Here is a 20,014-nt window from a genome sequence, read left to right as displayed (position 1 = left end):
AGTTCTTGGAGACGTCAAAGGCCAGCACTGTAACAGGGTGAAACAATGAAACAGCAGCAGGCTGAAACTAGGAAAAGAGAGAAAAAGGATGTGCAGGCGATGAGATGACAGACGCGGGTGGAGGGGAGTGACTCGAAGAAACAGACCGTGAATAACACCTACAGGCTATTTCTAAGGCTGGAATCAGATGTATAATAAGTTGGGAGGTAAGTAAGCATTAGCAGGCCTTAGTGTCCCGCCTTGGCTACAGGGTTAGTGAGGTTACTCAAATGACATCATACATGGGGCCCAGGTTTCGATTGGATCTTTGCCTGGGAGTCAATCAGGGCAGGAAGTAAAGGGGATACAAAGGAGCAGTGCAGGACTGCCACTTGCTTCAATCAATTAGCACCTCAATGTTGGTTCTCAACTACAGACTCTCTGTCCTTTTGCGTGCTGGAAACATGGAACAGAAGGAGCATAAATGTTAGAAAAGTGCGCAAACAGAAACACAAATGTGAAAAGAAAACGTTTCACTTAAATCCAAAACAGGGAGAGATTAGTTGCGTTAACACATTGCAGAAAAGACTTTTTAATTATTTTTTTTTAATAAATCTTGGAGTAAAATACCGTTCAGTTTGTCTGGACGAACTCAACATACAACTGGACTAACACAGCCTGTAAAAACTGAATTGCAACCGAGCGGCGTGATGCGTGAAACTGCAACGCACTGATGGACCTCTCAAGACAAACGGCATTAAACATGATTAATTGTGGCCGGGAAAGATTAGACTTGACTGGATTATAGAACAGTTATTGCAGCACACATACAACTACAGCCGGTCTGCAGCTGCGTGCTACACCTCAAAAGTACTGTTAACAGCTGCAATGTGCATGAAAACAATAAAATAAACAGAAATAATAACACGAAACGCAGGAGACGTATAGGATTTTTCAACAGCGCGCGTACATTTGCCTGTCAGTCTGAGCGAGCGCGCATTTGTATGTATAAAAACGTGTGTGCGCGTGTGTGTGAGGGGGGGTGAGAGAGAGGGGGAGAGAGAGAGAGAGAGAGAGAGAGAGAGAGAGATTTTATTGTAATGCACTGAACGACCTGCCCTCTTTTGAAAAAAAAGGCGAGAAAGCGCAGCCATGCTTTGCAGAGGCTACAGCATCGCTCTCATTGGTAGCATCAGCCTGTCGCCAAACGGAGTCTTTGCTTGTCCTCCGCCGCCGCCGCCGCCGCACAGGAAGGGAACCGGGAATACAAGCGCCCGCCTCCGCCATGTGAAAGATCTGCGGTGAAGTAACGATGCTAAAATGAAGCTAAAGAAAAAAATAAACAGCAAGAAAACGGATAAATATTAGCAGAGCAGAGTGCACTGGGATCCACCATATGGCGTGGACCGCATCACGGTGAGTAGCTCGTCTTATGCTTGCTTTAAACTCGACCCTTTGATCAATTATTAAAAACATGGATGTTTATTCATTCATTCATTTATTTACTGCTTCAGCCGCCACTATAGTGCGTCTTTGAACAGATCTGGGAAGAATGAATGATCGTTTTGCATCCGCAGAGAGGCTTTAGTCCCTTACACGTCCCCATGCACGTTGCACTTGCCATTGTTATTGCGGGCTTCAGGGAATAAACCATTTCAGGAGGAGAGCAGCTAACACGCACACACACTCACACAGACACACAAAAAAAGGCGTTAGAAAAGCATCGGTAGAGCCGCGCGCGGTGGACAGATCGTTTCATGTCGACGGTTGCATAATCAGTAAGAAGGATAAAGAGGACGGCGGGTTTCGGAGCCTCGTCGTTTGTTCGTCGCGGGTGCTTAAGGACAATAGGGGTCGTGGTCCTGTCGGTGGTCAGATGCAGGGAGCCGAAATGTGATGTGCTGCCGAGCTGCTGGTGAAGCCCCAAGGCGCCCACACGAGAGTCGAAGGATGGGGGACGTTTCCGTCTAAAATGGCGTTTCCCCTTTGTTTCTGCATCCCTCTCCTCTCGATTCCAGCGAGTGGGTAAACGCACTGCGATTACCATATCTACGAGCCTGCGACTCTTCGTTTTGAATTACGCCGCTTCACACGCAGTGGATTTGGCTCGTTAATGTTAACACCGGGGCTGTCAGATGTGGGTCTGGTCCCCACTGTGGTGAGTTCAGGGGCTCCGTCAGCCTCGGATTTGGAAAGCAGGAATTGCAATTAGACAGCACTGACTTCATTTAAATTTCTGCAGATTTTAGGATGCATCAGTAGACGTGCAAATTACACAGCCTGTCAGTGTGTGTCACTGCGGATTATACTGGATTAAAATTGCATGGACCTGTGTCAGAACCCATACAGTGATGCCATGAGTAGATTTGAACATGACTGATAACATACAGCCTGTCTTGAATCTTATTTCAAGGGCTAAAAATAAGCTCAAGATGATCACATCGAGGAAAATCCAGAGTTTGTTAAACCAACCTGCTCGCACGTCAAACAGCAGGCTCAGGATGACACAAGCATCAGCATCACTCCCTGTGTGTGTGTTGGTGCGGGGAAGAGTGCGTGTGCGCATGCCCGTGCATGTCAGTCTGTAGGCTATTTTTGTTTGTGTGTGTGTGTGTGTGTACCCGCGTGTTCTTCTTTTCTTTTCTTTTTCTTTTTTTGAATAGTGCAATGTTGCATAACTGCTCACAGCCAATGCGAGATTTAGGGCTTCACAATTTGTGGGGGCCATTGTTGGCATTTCCTCTGCCGGCCCGGACACACACACACACACACACACACACACACACACACACACACACACATACATACATACACACAGTTGACCAACCAACTGCAGGACTATTAACACATTTCGGCGATAAACGTTCATACTCAAAGTGGGAAGTCGTCAATTTCCGTCCGTTTCAAGGACACAGGGTAGTCATGAGGAGGACGCTGGATAATATAGAGGAACATCTGTTTGTCCGGTGACGTCACCCCCACCCCCTCCCCCCCCGTGCGCGCCTCCTCCCCCCCCCCCAATCCCAATCCTCTTGTGCTGAAGGCAGATGCCTCATTTGTTTGGCTGGAGCACCATTAATCCCAAAGTCAGAGGAAAAGACCGGACGGAGAGAGATCAGTCCCATTTAGGTGGTGTCGGTGCTGGACTCGGTCTCGGTGTCCCGGTCAGTTTGCCGCTGGGACAGGCGCGTGCATGTACGGAGCAGGACACCAAGGCTCTTCAGCTGCCCCGTGTGCGATCTGCGGCTCTTTTGAAACGCGTGACCCGCAAGTAGAGGCTGCAGGCTTGTGTGTGTGTGTGTGTAGGCTATCTATGTGTGTGTGTGCTGAAAAAAATGCGTGCGTTATGTGCCGAGGAAAATCAATATTTTGGACGTGGACAGTGACTTTTTCCCCCTCTGTTTCATGGACGACAACTAATTTAAAAAAACAAAAAACAGGTCAATTTGGAATATGAAATTCTGTCATCTGCAATTCTACATTAGGCTCATGACGCATTTTGTTTTCTTTTTTGTAGGTTCACTATGGGATAACGGAGGACTTTTAAGATTCCTGCAGTTTTGGACAAATCAGTCGACGGAAAAGCATCACACGGAGTCCTTTTCCGCCTGCGAAAGCGGCCTGGGACGTATGATCATTTTGCCCACAGAACAACCCGCTTCTCCGTTTAAGTCATGTAACCTAACCTCTTTTCCTCCACTTGAATGTTTTTTTTAAACGTAATAAAGTAGGCCTGCACAACAGCCGGGAAAGGATTTGATCTCTTTGGACCCCTGCAGGATGCTTGGGATTTTTTTTTTTGTTTTTTAATTTCCATTTTGGCCAAACTTAACATCCTGATAAGTTTTTAGTCACACACAACAACACAGGCTTCAAAGGCTGCAAAATAATTCGATTATATCTGTAATGAGAGCTTTCTCGGAAAGGTTCGAGGTGTCTTCGGTAGAAAGAAGACAGCTGGTGGTGTCTCTCTCTCTCTCTCTCTCTCTCTCTCTCTCTCACACACACACACACACACACACACACACACACGAGTGGGTTGTGTCTCTCCGTGTTCACAGCGGACCTTGATTTAATGTCTTACAATTAAGGCACGCGGTGAATGCCAAGAGATGATCCTCCTTTCTCCGACTGTCTGCAGATCCAGCGAACACATCACGTCTTTGAACGTATCTTTAAAACAACCTATTAGTGTCGCTCACACTGTGAAGGTTTTGCTTCTGGTCCAGTCTGATTTATGTACCGCTGATTTACCCTCCTTTCGATCAATAATAAAAAAAGAATAAATACAAGTATTGTAAAGCTCTGTTTTATTTTGTTTTTTACGTGACCATACATATGATGGGTCCTGTGCGTGTGTGTGTGTGTGTGTGTGTGTGTGTGTGTGTGTGTGTGTGTGTGTGTGGGAGCTGTCCCTCCTCGCGCAGGCTGCCCGGGAGCGCTGTCCACCTTCTGTGGTGCTGAAATCTGCGCACAACCGATCAGCCTTTTGTTTCACTTGCCTGCAGAAGCGGAAATGGCTCAAGTGTTTCTCTGTAGTGAAGGAATGCAGCACGGAGCCGGCATACAAACTGCGTACATACAGACGCACACATCCGCAAGCTTTACCTATCAGACGCTTTTAGAAATGTCCCCAATTAGCCAATCCATGAGTCTTCACATGCTTTTATTTTTATTCTGGGGATTAATCTGTAAACTGTCGTGTGGCTGCTTTCCACTTGTGTTTTCCAAAACACAATTCTACTTTAAAAACAACAAACAAACAAAAACAGTCTGATTAAATCAAATTCACTGTGGCTCATTTAGAGAAAACAGTTGAGCAGATCCGCAGAGGAAACAAGTGAACATCTTTTTTTTCCCTCCCTAGCGACTCGTTTTCTTCCGCTTGGTCTGAGAAACGTTAATGGTTAAAATGGCCATTTTCGCAGCGAGGCAGGTTCACTTTCGCCATCTTGCAATCATCTAAAAAGGCCTTGCATGACATGGATATTAAACTATGATTTATTTGATCCGCAAATTAAATTTCCATAAGCAAGATGCGGGTACGGAATGTAAATGAGGAGGTGGACTAAAGAGCTCAGCAGATACGAACTCAAATGTCAGATTAAATTGATATTAAGAGGTTTGAAAACGTTGCCCAACAAACCCTTTGCACAGAACTGAATACAGTCCACTAGCTGGAAAAACAGTCCAATGGCATTTGCGCCGGATGACATGACACCTTCCCAGCTTATTCTGCCGCCTAGTGGCGATCAGGGGCGCAGCACTCCGGCTCATTAAACGATGATGGAGGCTCGTGTTTCCTTCCCGAGTTGAGAATTTGACATACAGTTGCAGAAAATTGTGATAAGAATCGCGGAGATACCCTTGACACCATCTGAGGTAGGTTACATTTTGAAAATTATTCAGTCTGTTTATGTCAATCAATACCGAAACCACACAGAGAAAGACTTTGGTTTCGTTTTGACAGCAGGCAATAATCAGATCTTGATTAATGACAAAGTTTCTGCACATCGTCAAGGCAGGTGGGGGTGGGGGGTACCCAATCATTTAAACAACTCATTAATGTCTATTTCCTTAAATCCTTCTAAAAATAAGTAGTGAAAACAATCAATGCCACATCAACAGGGTAAGAAAAGTTTGAGAGTTCACTTATATTAAAAAAAATAATAATTAAATGAAAAGACATTAGGAGCATGAATGTAAAGCAAAAGAGCATTAATCTGCACGCCTAAGGCAAAATGCTACAGTCTTTTAAAACATGAAGGTGGGACACTGATCAACAATTTAAGAGGTCACATACAACATTTAGCTGCTGCTGCTGCTGGGTGTTAAATCATTAAATGAAACTACAGCTTAAAGAATAAACGGAGCAGTCACAAGCCACGTCATGAATATGGCACACTGGGGGCCGGTGGGGTGTCTCGATGTACAGCACCACATGGCAAAATTGAAGTTTCCTATCAGGTCTCTACAGCCTGAGTGTCTGGCTTCCACTGATAACCAAAATCTTCAAAGTTAAATGAAATCCACCAAAGCACGTTCATCATGCTGTCCCCTCAGCTCCTCCACAGTAAACTGGTCTGGTCCCATTACAAGTCACTTACTGCCCTCTAGTGGTGGAAATGTGGGGGGAAAATTAACTTGGATTTAATTTACAAGAGAAGTAATTTTAAAAGGGCACATTTTGTTTAAAAAAAAGTCAGAGTGAATTACAATGTGATTAACTTTCCATCCATCTGACCTGCAAAACAGGGAATGAAAATGTGACAAAACCTCAAGTTTTCAATGCAGTTAGAACTTTAGATACTTTTACATATAATTACTTGCACAAATCGCTAGGAACAAAGTAATTTTGAAAGTTATCCTAAGGCTGGTAGGATGAAACAACACACAGCACAACACAGTGTGTCACAAGTGCATCAGCGATTGAAACTACTGTAAGAAGTGCGGTGTGACGACCCTTAAACTCACACACAGTATGAGTCCCACAGCCCGATTGGCTGTTTAATTGATGGTTAGAGCACTTCCAGTCATGCTCCTGTGTCTAAACCTCTCCTTTGTCCCAGTCTGAATTGATGCTTGTTCTCTCTTCTGACACAGTTTTGCCTTCAGTGGTCTCTTCATTACCAAAGTGCTGACAGACTGTGGCTGTAATGGCTGTGGCACCGTTCTGGCCCATCTTGTCTCATTAGCCGGACCTGATTGGCCATGAAGGTGTTCTCTTGCTGTCTCAGGATAAAGCGACTGTCTCTGTCACTCGTTAGATCATAATTCCTCAAGTATTCTGCCCCGATGGCATCTCATGGAGCCCGAGCGGAGAGACTGAACATACGCTAATTGAAATATTGCTGGAAAAGACGTAAAGCTTTGACCTTGAATGCGTTAAACAAGAATTGGCCAAATGTGTTTGTGATGCTGCTGCAAAGGACTTCTTAGGCATGAACACTGAGCCCAGATGTGTTTTAACTTGAATTTTAAATGAAGTAAAAAGCTCATTCGGTCACAGTTCAGCATTTAGATTACCTGTGTATAAAATCCTTTGAAAAAACTTCTTGTGAAGACTAGTTTAGATGGTTTATTATCCATCATTTTCCTTTAAAAATATCAAACTGAATGCCAAGAACTTGGCGGTTAAGCGGTGGAAGTCGTGTGACAGCAGACGAAGGTTGAACTCGTGTCACTGCTAGAAATCAACATTCACCCTGGAATAGTTACATGATATTACTGTGTGTATTATTAACGAGATATCAAAATTTATTTGTAAAATATCTCGATTACATGGGCATTTGATGACACTCCTAACAGCTATTGATCTGTTTTCATGTTTAGCAGAAAGGACTTTTCTGTCTCTGAGAAGTTTACTCATAATCACAAGCGTTTTCTTACTTCATCGTGTTGTAACTGAACACATTTTGTTATTTTCACATAAGGGAAAACTTGTTCCTGAACTTGAACGTTTGATTAACAGTTGCAGAGCGCAAGCTGAAACCGACAAATGCGTCTCTAAACACAGAGTTAATTAACGATGCTTTCACAGAACACCACTGCAGCTTTTCACAATGAAATATCTCAGATCTCTCGTCTCTCTGACATTTCGGTATCTCCGTGTTATCAAAGCATGAATGTGGACCCTATTCTTTGGCAAACTTTGCCGTCTGTGGTGGGTAAGACACTGGAGGCAAACTAGCAAACTAGACAACATGTAGCTACTCAGAGGGTGAAAACACCACAATCGCTGTGATTTCAGCCCACAGGGATCAACTGTAACCGCTGCTAAACAGACCTTTAATGTCGCCAGCGCACAACTCTGGATCTTGGAGGATCTTCGAGTTTTTGCCCTTAATGGAGAGAGGAAATAAGTCTGAAATTTCTGAGGTTTAGAGGAACGTGAGTGGGATACTTTGAGGTCTACTGAGCTACAGTGGAGATACCTGTGGAGTTCAGGTGTGTCCTTGGAATGGGAAGCAGCTTATGTGTAACCTGTGGAGCTATCAGCACTGTGGCCATATCCACTGCCCACAGTGGACTTTCACGAGCCAAATTCATCTCCATACTTTTCAGGATTCAGGATTCTGCGCCTACAAATTTGCAGTTTGCAACGCAAGCTCACGGATAAAAATCTGATGTCTTGGGCCAAACCCGTGGAAACACGTGATGGCATCAATCATCAGGACGGAAGAACATTAGTACTGTTTTCACAGGCTGAGCCGCTCGCCTCGTGACAAGTAAATCATTCGTCAAACTGCTTTGTCTTCATCACGCATATACTGAGTGAAATATTCAATTCTACAATTGTTTATGGATGCCTGTCAACTTAAAATTAAATACTTACATGTAGCTTGATTGATTGCCAGCAACACAGTTAGAGAAATTGGAAACCTTGAAATGTTGACTAGAATTTAACATTTAGGAATTTCTCTAGCTGTACAACATGCATTAGTTAACGATGGCACGTCGAGGGGGTCGTGTGGTGAATTTAAGATGGTTTTAAAGCATCTCCCTTTTCACTCTCCACTATGGGTGTACTACACCACATAATCCGGTAGATGGCAGTATGAGCACAAGCAAATCTTAGTAAGAGCGCAGGACCTGCCGTGACAAAACTGCTAATAAAAACATAAGAGACAGAAACATCACAGCAGTGAAGCTGAAAATTATTGTTCATTTTTGGAGACACTGAACTCAAACTAAAAACGTACCAACGGGTAAAATGCTGTTTGTTCGGAACAATATAGAGTTAATGTAACTGCAGCAGAGTTTACTGTCAAGTTTGATTACAATAATCTCGTAATTTCTGGCGTCACGCTTAAAAACTGGAGCTAACGAGACAGCGACAAAAGAATGAAACTCACGAAACACAGTAAACTCAGAGGAAATGATATGAATTGTTCCGACTAAAATTAAATATTAAATGACCGCCTGACACGTTACCGAAGTTCGTTCGCAAGTTTTCTCGTGAACAACATACAAGCGGATGTCACAAAGTAAATCACTGAAGCAGGTCATTTAAAAGAACCCTTACAAAAGCCCTTGAACACACACACACACACACACACACACACACACACACTCACACAAACGGAGAGGGAGCGCACGCGGTATTGTTTGTCATCGTTTAAATGCCATTAATTAAAACGTTAACCTGATTGGGTAGAGAGTGCGAGGGGGGGTGTATGGAGGGGGGAGGGGGGCTCTATCCCAATAGGCGAATCCTTTTTAATAACCCGCCTCGAGATAATGATGCAAAAAGACTCGTGCGTCTCGTGCGTAACGAGGACCGTCGTGGAGATCCGGCGAAGGTGAATCAGAGACACAGAAAGGAGGAGAGAGAGGGAGAGAGAGGCAGGAGAGAGCAGCACTTATTACACGAGTCTCCTCCTCGTCTCCACACCTCAGCTGACAAGTGTGGCGAGCCTGCAACTTCACCACCGACACACAACCAAACTCGTAAAGGACAAACGCGAGAAGAAACTCAGAGACGCGTAAAGAGTTTCCAGAAGCGACCGCTGCCTGCACAACAACGCGGAATCCACGAGGGTTATGGACAGAAGGATGAACTTGAACGGCAGCCCAGGGGACATTTTTCACAAAACTCTCAGCGCCGTGTCCACTAAAAAAATGGACTCTTTCAGGTCGTCGGCAGGCATTGAACTACCAGCCAGAGACCGCCAGTCACCGATCAGCTGCTTTGACCAGAACGATCCAGACCCGATTCAGCCGGGTGGACTGGCAGGAGGTAGAGGGGGGCCACTGGGTCTGCCGACCGGATCTTTGTGCATCAATTTCAGTGAGAACGCCAACAGGACCTCGGTGGCGGAGAGCAGCGGCGGAGAGCAGAGTCCCGACGATGACAGCGACGGCAGGTGTGACATGGTCCTTCGGACGGTCGGGGCGTCGAAAGGAGAAGGAGGTAAGAAAACCAAAGAGCAGAAAATACTGAGGCTAAACATCAATGCCCGAGAAAGACGACGGATGCACGATCTGAACGACGCGCTGGATGAGCTCAGAGCGGTCATCCCTTACGCGCACAGCCCGTCAGTGCGGAAACTCTCCAAAATTGCCACTTTGCTGCTCGCAAAAAATTACATCCTCATGCAGGCTCAGGCGCTGGATGAGATGAGGAGGCTAGTGGCGTATCTCAACCAGGGCCAGGCCATCTCTGCTGCCTCGATACCGGCCACCACTGCCCTCGCAGCTCCGGGCTTGAGCGCATACGAGCAGCCGCCTGGATATCCCCCCTTCCCGACCGGAGTGGCTGCGTCTTCCTGCCCCGACAAATGTGCCCTATTCAACAACGCCACCTCCAGCCTCTGCAAACAGTGCACTGACAAGCCTTAACTGCGGCTCACAGAGACTCTCAGAGAAGCACATGAGACAAGAGACACCACTTTTAAGAACACTTTCGGAGGTGGGGGGGAGGGAGGACCTGTGAGGCCACTGTTGTTGAAGTCTGCAGGCTAGAGACAAAGAAGTAATGCCGATGAATACTTTTATAATATTTACTAAATGCATTCGAAACGCGCTTTTCTTTTCTTTTTTTTTTTGTTCAAACAATACTTGATTGTGTATATAAACCATCCTTGAAGTGCTGGTATGAATGACAGTGAAGACCAAACAGAAGTACAGTAGGCCCGTGTAAGAGTGGCTGCAAGTGCTGAGTGAGTTTGTGGATCACTTGCTCTGTGATGGACCCTTTTGGAGGTTTGGGTGACCTGACAACCTGCGACTGTTTGTTTGTTTTTTGTTGTTTTGTTCACTTGAATAGATGGACGTCCTCCCGGAGAGTCAGTCCAGTCTTTCTTTCTGCTGCTTCCTCTTTCAGTTCTCTCTCTCTCTCTCTCTCTGTCTATCTCTTTATCTTTAAATTTTATTTGCGGGTTTTCTTCCATTCACTTCAAAGACATTTGCTGACTGGTTCGACGCCTGTTTTTCGTGAACTTTTCTGCTGAGCACGTGGAATGTCATGAACAATGAAAAGTTAAATAGTTAAACAGACGACGAGTCAGATATTTATGTGCTAATCTAGACACTTGTTAATAGTGACGAACGCCTGTTATAAATTTTTATTTTTGTTTTTTTGGTGGTGGTGGTGGTGGTGGGTGGGGGGGCACTGTGATATAATAATAAAAAAAAATCAGAAAAAATTTAGTAAACCTGAGTGAAGGTTTAACAGGTGTTTCGATGTGTCTTTTGTAATTTATTAATTTGGAAATTTAAACTGGATCTATCTGCTTGTATTGCACATTAGTATTGTCCCAGTAGTCCTTCTTTTAGTTGCTGTGTCACACAAGAGGATCGAGGTCTTCAGATTAATCGCGTTGTCAGGTCAAGCTGTGGATTATTGTACATACCTTAGTTGTTATATGAGCAAAGAGGGCCATTTGTATGTATTTCAGTGTTGAAAAGCTTTATTAAAATATTTTGAACAACAGAAATACTTCTGCTTATTCATCTGGTGTGGAGTTTAGTGTCAGTGGAATCAGATTAAACTGCCTCCGAGTTTGGTTTCGGATTTGATAGACACACACTGATGTTCTAAACCTAAAATTACACATTTTATTGTGACTTTTAATGGCGAGACAAGCTAAAAGTTTATTTAAGTGCTTATTGTAAAATTAGACGGTCCTTTCTGGGGGCGATGTGGCTCTTACTTGTCGGTCTCGGGACTCTCACCGGATGTGCGCTGAGAAAGAATTGTTTTATAATCATCTGCTCCATCAAAACTGCGAACTTTGGGTCGTAAGGGACGCAAAGTCTCGGGAAGCGAAGGCCAGACGTGGTGGGCGAACGTCGCCTGAAGGCAGGAGGCGACATGTTTGTGCTCCTTGGACAATAATAATAATAATAAAAATAATAATAATAATAACAAAACATTACTGTGATCATTATAACGATTTCCATGACGGCGTGTAATAATGCGTTAATTCGAAAACACGCGTGTGTGAAAACTGTCGAGTGCAATACCTGGCTGTACATAATGTAACACATCGTTAAGGCAATTAGACCTCCAGAATGTGATTAAGGAATGTAATTACGACGCCGCTCATTGCCGTAATTTGGTGCGTTTAATCGCAACGCCTGCCATCAGCTGCACTCCCACCGACTCGCCCTTTGTCCTCTCCAGTCTTCCGTCCACACCAGAACATTTCGACGAGGCGGACAAAACGTCAAAAGTCCGGGAAAACACTCCTCAAGTATCCTACATAACCTCAATCCTAAAACCAGACATCGAGCTTCAGAATTTAGACCGGAAGTGCGAAGTTGGACATTTTGGATCAAGTGCAGGCTAAGGACTAGAAGGCACGCAGGCCAAACACTTATTTCCAAGGATGAGCAGAACTATTAAAAACACAATCTAACGGTTTTATTAACAAATAAAATATTCACGTTACTTTGTGAAGACAGTCTGTGAGGACTCCAGCACCATGGACAGAGGCTACAGATTTTAAAAGAAGAAGAAGAATCAACTTTATTGGCAGTATATATATTTTTACATACACACACTGAATTCGTCTTCTGCATTTGACCCATCCTTAGTTGAACACACACATGCAACACCCGGCAAATTACATGCAGTGAAACACACACAGGAGCAGTGGGCAGCATCAGGCGGAAACATGAAATCATTTTTTCCCACCAGATGAATTTATGTGCTGTTGTTTATACTATATTATACTATTTATATGTATATGTATATAATTGAACAATTACGTATTTCCTGTAGGACTAACAGCTTTGACAGCAGTAGACTCACAGCTCTGTGGTAACAAATAATCACCTAAATTGAATACTGTGATTAGTTTTTAAAAACTGTGCAAGTGGACAAAAGATGTCTAAATAACTCTTGAGAGATGCATATTATGAAATTTTCTGAAGGTAAAATGATTATCATCCGATATCTTCTAAAATCCCTTTAGGTCTAATGTGGAAATACAAAGAATTTTACTCACTTATAACTCAGTTACGGTGATTTAGGAAAGAAAAACACTGCATGTGAAAATATGATTTAAATGCTTCAAACTGACATTAAAATGAAGAAAGACAATATTTAAAATGATCAAGTAAAATATTTTTTTCTAACAATTTCAGCCAAAAAAAAACCAACCAAAAAACAAAACCTTCCTAAAAGGAAAAGAGGAACGATAATAACACCACAATCCCAGTTTACATCAGTGGCTCCTGGCTTTCGCCAGTCTCCATTCTCAGCTTTGTGTCTGTATGATGAGCCCTTCCCGACAACAGGGTCATTACAGTGTCCCATTTAATCCCATCACACCCCCGAATGCCTTGAATCTTCACAGAACAGCCCTTAATCAAGAATGGAAATGATCAGGAGACATCAAAACAGCTCTGCCATGAAAGTCCTGTCAGCAGTTTTAACACAGACATGCAGTTTGTTTTTCTTTTTTCTCCACCGCTGTTTGGCAACTGGAGTCTCTCACACACACACACACAAAAACATTAATTATGCAATATGCATTAATGCACAAATGACTGGAGCATTTAACCCATACTAATATTCACATTAGCCCAGAAGAGGAAATTCCCCAGGGGTGAGCCAGAGCCATATGTGTGTGGAAAACAGAACACAGCACAACAACAAAAAATAAGTTAAAAGGCTGGAAAATGTTACAACTACCAGGGGGACGACAACATTTAGGTGAAGCATTACACGATTTAAATTAGACGTTCATATTGCTCTTAATGTGGAAGATGCTCGGTGGTGTTTGAGCCACCGTTACAAGGTGGTGAAGTGTCATGTACACACAAGGGTCTCTGAAATGTTATGGACGGGAATGAGGTTGTACAGTCCTCAAAAGTCTCATGGACAGAGAAAAACCAGGAGCCAGTGGAGAAACACTGGCCACCAACCACAGCCAGTAGTCATAATAGGCAGCATCGTTTTTATTCATGAGTCTAATAAAGCTGAATCTGTCTTAAAGGCGTTTACAGTGAGATTCAGGGCTCATGAATAAAAGTGGAAGATAAAAAACAGCCCTTTTCATAAACCATAAAATGTCCAATTTACCATATCAAGGGCCAGCAGGGAGCCTATTCATAACGCGGATGTGATGTATGCTAGGGATGATAAACACGAAAATCAAAATATACATAAGAGCACTGAATTGAAATGTCCCCTTCATATCAGTAACAGGCAAAACTCTAGCAGTGGATTCATCCATGCTGTGTCGCACACTGTGTGTAAAGATATATGTGCTGCACTGGCTGAGGCACCAAATCAACTGCTGGGTGGTAATTCACTTTTGTCAGGCGACTGATAACAATACATAATGTTGTCTTTGTGTTGTGCACGCAAAACGCAGGCTAATAAAGCTGCAAAACTCAAGGTCTCAGTGCTGGTTATGTTAAGATATGAAGTCATATTTTTTCTAACTATAAGCTATGGAGGCACAGTGGTATTTAAGTGCAAAGTTTAGCTTCATTGATGGAATTTGTCCTCACACTTGTGCGGTGATGTTTGTAAATTTCTTCAAGCTTGTGGCTCTTCAGTCTATTGCAAATGAAAGAAAGGAGCAAACTTTATTTTTACTCTACCATCCTGTGTTTAAGACCAACTGTTCAGTTTGCAGGATCTCCTCATTATGTATTTGTTAATGTGGGAATCTTTGGCTGATTATAACAGAAGCAATGAGAAGAGGCTCCAGGACATACAGCTTCAGTTTGTACTGGAGCCTGATGCAGTTTAAGCCACTTTAATAATTGTACTTTTCTACAGTTAAATTTGAAAATTTGGACTGAAACGTACTCTGAAGTGCAAAGTCACTCCCACCTCCTCTTGCTCCGTTTTCAACACGCTTTCTGATATTTTTGCACACCTGACATCCTCTGGCTGTTGTATCTAAGATCTCAGGCAAGAATATGCACTTAAACTGAAGTCAAATAGATGGCTGCGATATTTGTCACGCTGATTTGGAAAAGCCAAAAAGCCTCTGGCCATGCTCTATTTGAGAGAAGTGATGCAGCACCTTGAAAAAAAAATAAAATAAAATAAAAATAATCAAGAAAACATAGCAGACTTTTCTAAGTTAAGATGATACTAGGCTATAAAGTCTTAACATAAAAGATCATCTTTATCATTAAATGTAAGACACACTGCAATGTGTTCAAACTTCAAGTAAGATACAAAAACCTTCACTGCATGCAGTTAGTTTCTCAGTCGATAACTCAAAATAAGATCAAAATGGTTATAATCTAATAAAAAACAAACCAAAAAACAAAAAAACTCTAAACTTTATTTTGTAACATTTTAACTATTTTCATGAGTATACAGTAGGTCATTCAGGCCATAATAACTTTGATGAAATTTCCTGTACGTTTCTAACTGTATGTTTTATGTTTTGCGTCTTGCCTAATGAGCTCCTAATTCATTACAGGGGGAATGTTTTGGTCTTTTTTTTTTTCTCAGAGGCAGGTAAACGTGAGGTCAGGTAAACATATGGTGGCGTGTTCAGCTCTGAAAGCTCTAACAGGGTACAATAAATGACGTCGCAATGTGTGATTATCCTCTCATCTGGAATACAATTGTTGAGTAACATCTCTAATATTCAAACTGCTTCCATATTAATCAGATTAGAGTCCCAATCCCCTAATCCCTGTTTACCGATGGCTCTGTTTTTGTGCCGTAATCTGATGTTCTTTTATTCCTCGGGGATTAAAACGTGTCATGGCAGAGCGCAGTAATTTGTAGTGTTGTTTTGGACAGAGTGGGCTCGGTTTCTGTAGTTTTTTTCTCTCTCTCTCTACATTTCACTCTGGATTTGAGCAAACAAGAACAGGTGCTATGGAGTGCTTTCATTGTGAAAATATTTGCACCGAACGAATCAGATTATGAGCGCCGTCGGGAGGTAATTCATTTGATTTGTTGACATTTTATGGCGAGCTTGCTTAAGGAAACTTTGAACTCTGGCCTTGTTGATCCATTTTCTTAAATAGGAAGTTAAATTCTTGTTTTTCCATTGGCTCATTTAATTAACGGTTTAAATAATATTTCTAATGTCACCCAAAAATAACTTTTCGTGCATTATCTTTTATACAAAGTGCTTTTGCAGAACTCAACACTCCCAGGCTGTGAACTTTCCATTTCTGTGACCTTAACATTCAGATAATGTGCCTCCGTTTGATTTGATGGGATGTGGAGCCCACAGTGACCCAGCAGCCTCCCTGGATCATGTGAGCATGATCTGCACTTGTAATTACACACATACACACACACATACACACACACATACACACACACACACAGATACATATTCTATACACGGCCAAAGCTTTAAAAAGGTGAAAACAAAACTAAAATAAAATGTGATTTTGGCCACATTTTACATTAAATTTATATCTAAATTTTAGATATCTAAATGTTTGCATCTGGTCTACCATGCATGGGGATGTGTGTGTTCTTATGTAGTTTCTGTGTGTGTGTGTGTGTGGATGAGAGAGAGAGAGAGAGAGAGAGAGAGGGAGGCAGGGATCACTTGTCCTGATCAATATGCAGATCCTGACCCTCTCAGGGTTCATTAAAGCTAAAGCGAGGTGGATTTCATCTCCAGGCTCTGATATTCATTAACTCTGGCTTCCAGATTGAAATAAAGACACAAGGAAGACACAATAACAGAGTGAATCACTCACTGCTCACTTCATATATACACACACACACTTTCTCTTTGTTTCCCTCACAGATCACGAGACAAATGAAAGGCCTGACCAACAGAGAGTTGGTGGTTAAAGCTACAGTGTAATACAGGGATCACTAATATAATAATGTAATACAGCCTGTGCTGTGTGTTACAATACTGACGGCTACTTGTTTACGTGTTGTTCACAGCAACTGTTCATTACCTGATTTCTGATTAGTGTAATCTGAAGATTAAGATGGACTACAAACAAGGTTGCCTGTACTGTAAACAAAGGCATGAAAACAATCCAAACACTGACTGGTTTTTGAGGTCATTTACTGAATTAAAAATCAATCACATCTTTTCGAGGAATGTAGGATTATAGAGTGGATTTCAATTTAAAATGTGAAAACAAAAAGCAGACAATCTGCCTGCCTCTGTTGAAAATCTGTCATGTTACTAGAGCATGAAACCCTGGCCGTTAGTGTAACACTTGGTTGGCTGATCTTCCTGATGTGTTGAGCGCTACTCTAGGCTTCAGTGTATCTGTCTGAGCAGAGGTCTTTAACAGCCATGAATGCCAAGCATGGGGGAGGCAGGCCAGGCCAAGCGTAACCACGACGGCCCAATGTCCTTGGCTCCACGGCGGCCTTCACCTCACACTCCCTGCACAGTGAATTTTATGGCTAATTTCCGGCAATTTATCCTGGCACTTTCAGAAGAGAGATTCCTGCGGGAATAATGTGCATAATTTGCATAAATCATCTTGATAGAATGCATATCAGCATGTAACCCCCCCCTCTTGTCTGATGCTGTAGCGTTTACTTTGTAATCAAAACTGACTCTTTTCCACCGGCGGATGCACAAGAACCATGGGAAGGGGGTCTGAGTTTAGCCGAGTAATTACGAGGAAATGAAACACACATACAGAGGCTGACGCACAAAAAAGAGAAGCTACAGCAGTAAAAATAACCATAATATTTTGCTTAAAAAACCTTACATGGAATGCATAAATTCAGCCTCACAAATATAAAAAAGACAAGCCAAACTGCTGCAGAAAACACAAAACACTCTCAAGCATATACGTGTTCTCTTTCCACTCCGACCTACTGGTACTCTAAGATCAAGTTCATCATTTCCCTAATTCCCCGTGGGCATCTTCCGATTGTCCTGCGTGTTATAGCAGTGAGCCATCAACCACAGTTTGGTCCACAGACCTGTTTCCAAAAGCTTCCTCTGTGTAAGCGGCTGATCGTCTGAGGAGAAGAGACGGGGGTCAGCGTGCGGCAACCCCCTCCTCCGCTGCTGTGATCTAATTTGACATACAGTGAGAATGTGCATATTCTCTTGGACTGCTTTCGTCACTATAATCAGCCGCGGTCAAATCGACTTTGTTGGTCGAGGAGGAGCGAGCTCTCGGAGGGAAAGAGGACCGTAGAAAGATGAGGCTCTGGATTTCAGTGCATTTGGAGACATAAGGCGTGCGGCCTGATGTGAATGCTATACAACACGCAAGCTGCAGAAGAGGCAGTGGGTTAACTAATCCAAGCAGACGTACAGACAAAACACGGCTGCGCGAGGGAAAGAGCCCTGCACTCATTACATGCATTAGATTTTGTGACTGACAAGAAAGAAGTTGAAGTGTGTGTGTGTGTGTGTGTGTGTGTGTGTGTTTTAGAGAAGCATCCAACATCAGAGTGAGCAGTTTTATGTTGTCACACTACCAGGTTCTTCCACTGGCCCTCATCCCAGAGTCTCAAGATCTCACGTGGTATCGCTGGTGACAACAGGACAGTCGTCTGCCGGGTGGACGTTAATCACAATAATACAGGGCAGGCTAATCACGACTCACTGATCAAGCGCTAAATGACATGCCTGCCGTACCCACTGTAACCAACCCGCTGCAGAGGGATTCACACACCAAGACTAGCCCCTTTTGGAGGGGGTGGAGGAGGGCGACGGTGGTTATGAGGCTGGTGCACAGCCATCCAGACAATAATTACTCGATGACTGTGGTCACATTAGGGATCAGTCAAAGCAGATTAATTTCGACTGATAGCATTGGTCCCTCCTAAATGCAGATTTTCTTAATAAGAGTGAAATTGTGTCGCTGAGAGGGTTAGGGGCTGTGTGGTTTGCTATATGGGGTGCTCCAATTATGCGGAGAGACAATGTCTTCTTTTTGCATGAATCAAACAGTACTTCTGAACGTCAGTGCAAAATTTGCACGCAAATGTGTTTTTCAAGTAGTCCGGTCTGATGTGCGCGTTTGTATGCGTAGCACTAATGAGGCTGTGTGTGCGGCACGGTAGGCCTTTCACTAAATACCCAGAGACTCTGAGAATTACCCAGAGCTGAGAGGACAGCATCTGTTTGTGTGCTTGTGCCGAGCAAACAAGGCAATTTAGAGAACACCAAGGGAGCAGCTAATAAACACAACCTTATTCCCTTTTCCTCCTACACCTGGCTCTGAATAATGCAGCGCTACAGTAAGGAAGTCTGTCTGTCTTTGTGTGATTGTGCGAGTGTGAGCATGTGTTTGATGCAATGCCAAAGCCTGGCTGACCCGACCAGGAAGGTTTCCTGTATGTTTCTGCACATGTGCGTGTATGTGTGTCATACGTGTGCATGAGCAAATGTGTGGCGCACGCGCACGTAACCATTCATCATTCCACGGTGAGAGGCATGACAGTGCTGCTGGGAGATGGCAGGTCTGTGTCCCATCACACCATGGCGTCTTTGTCTGTACTGCCAAAGCTTCGCCAAAATGTCTGCCCTGGAAACCTGGCACAGAAACGGCACTCAACTGTACACAAAGGTGTACGAATACTAGGCTGGAGGCGACTGCTTTCTCTAGCATGGATGCAAGTCACAATGTCCTGTACATTATAACGGGCGAATAAAATGGATGCTGGCATCTTTGTTTCCAAGAGATTACACTTGTTGTTGGAACACTATGATTTAATAATCTGAAAATACAATTTTGATGCCTTAATCTCAGTAAACCTGCTTTAAGAATTCATCCTGTGGCTGTGTTTTTTTAGCTCAGCCTGCAACTGTTGCAATAAACATTCTTTAATGAGACCTGCAGCTTCGCTCGCCGCCGCCACTGACTCTGACATGGAGCCAAAGTGACACCCAGTGAAACCATGCATCAGACCAGACACAAAATGGCCGTCCAGTGCCAAACCCCGCCTTGGCTTTCACTTCATATCACACCACAGGGTTTGGCCGAGAACTGAAGGCTTTATAGGGCATTTAGAGAAAAACTCACAGCCCTCTGCCTACATCTGTCACTAACAGGTATATAAAGCTTGTCCACAACTTATAACTGCACACGTGCTTTAAAGGGACATTTCACCCCTCAAATCAAAAATATGTTACATGAAACTGCTCAC

The 20,014-nt window shown here is 43.4% G+C and overlaps 2 protein-coding genes across 11 annotated transcripts in view; one reads left to right on the top strand and one right to left on the bottom strand.

Moving 5' to 3' along the window:
- The window catches only part of LOC124049557, a 119,340-nt gene that overhangs the window by 61,118 nt on the left and 38,208 nt on the right, over positions 1-20,014 (bottom strand). Inside the window, exon 6 of one of the 10 annotated variants that reach the window (XM_046371337.1) lies at positions 615-1,305. The exons of the other annotated variants lie outside the window; for them this stretch is intronic. Coding sequence (XP_046227293.1) covers positions 1,072-1,305 — 234 coding nt within the window. The 3' untranslated portion in view covers positions 615-1,071. Of the gene's footprint in view, positions 1-614; positions 1,306-20,014 lie in introns of those variants that run through there. 10 annotated transcript variants of the gene reach the window in all.
- On the top strand, positions 9,196-11,042 carry bhlhe22 (basic helix-loop-helix family, member e22). The gene has a single exon (XM_046371328.1). The coding sequence runs from the start codon at positions 9,523-9,525 to the stop codon at positions 10,318-10,320; it is 798 nt and encodes a 265-aa protein (XP_046227284.1). The 5' UTR covers positions 9,196-9,522; the 3' UTR covers positions 10,321-11,042.

Source organism: Scatophagus argus, chromosome 18 (genome assembly GCF_020382885.2).
Source record: "Scatophagus argus isolate fScaArg1 chromosome 18, fScaArg1.pri, whole genome shotgun sequence".
Classification (NCBI taxonomy): Eukaryota; Metazoa; Chordata; class Actinopteri; family Scatophagidae; genus Scatophagus; species Scatophagus argus.
Note: the sequence above shows the minus strand (reverse complement) of the source record. Positions and strands in the feature narration are given on the sequence as shown.

Coding starts and splice junctions, on each gene's coding strand:
- bhlhe22 (XM_046371328.1), top strand. CDS start 9,523: ATGGACAGAAGGATGAACTTGAACGGCAGCCCAGGGGACATTTTTCAC.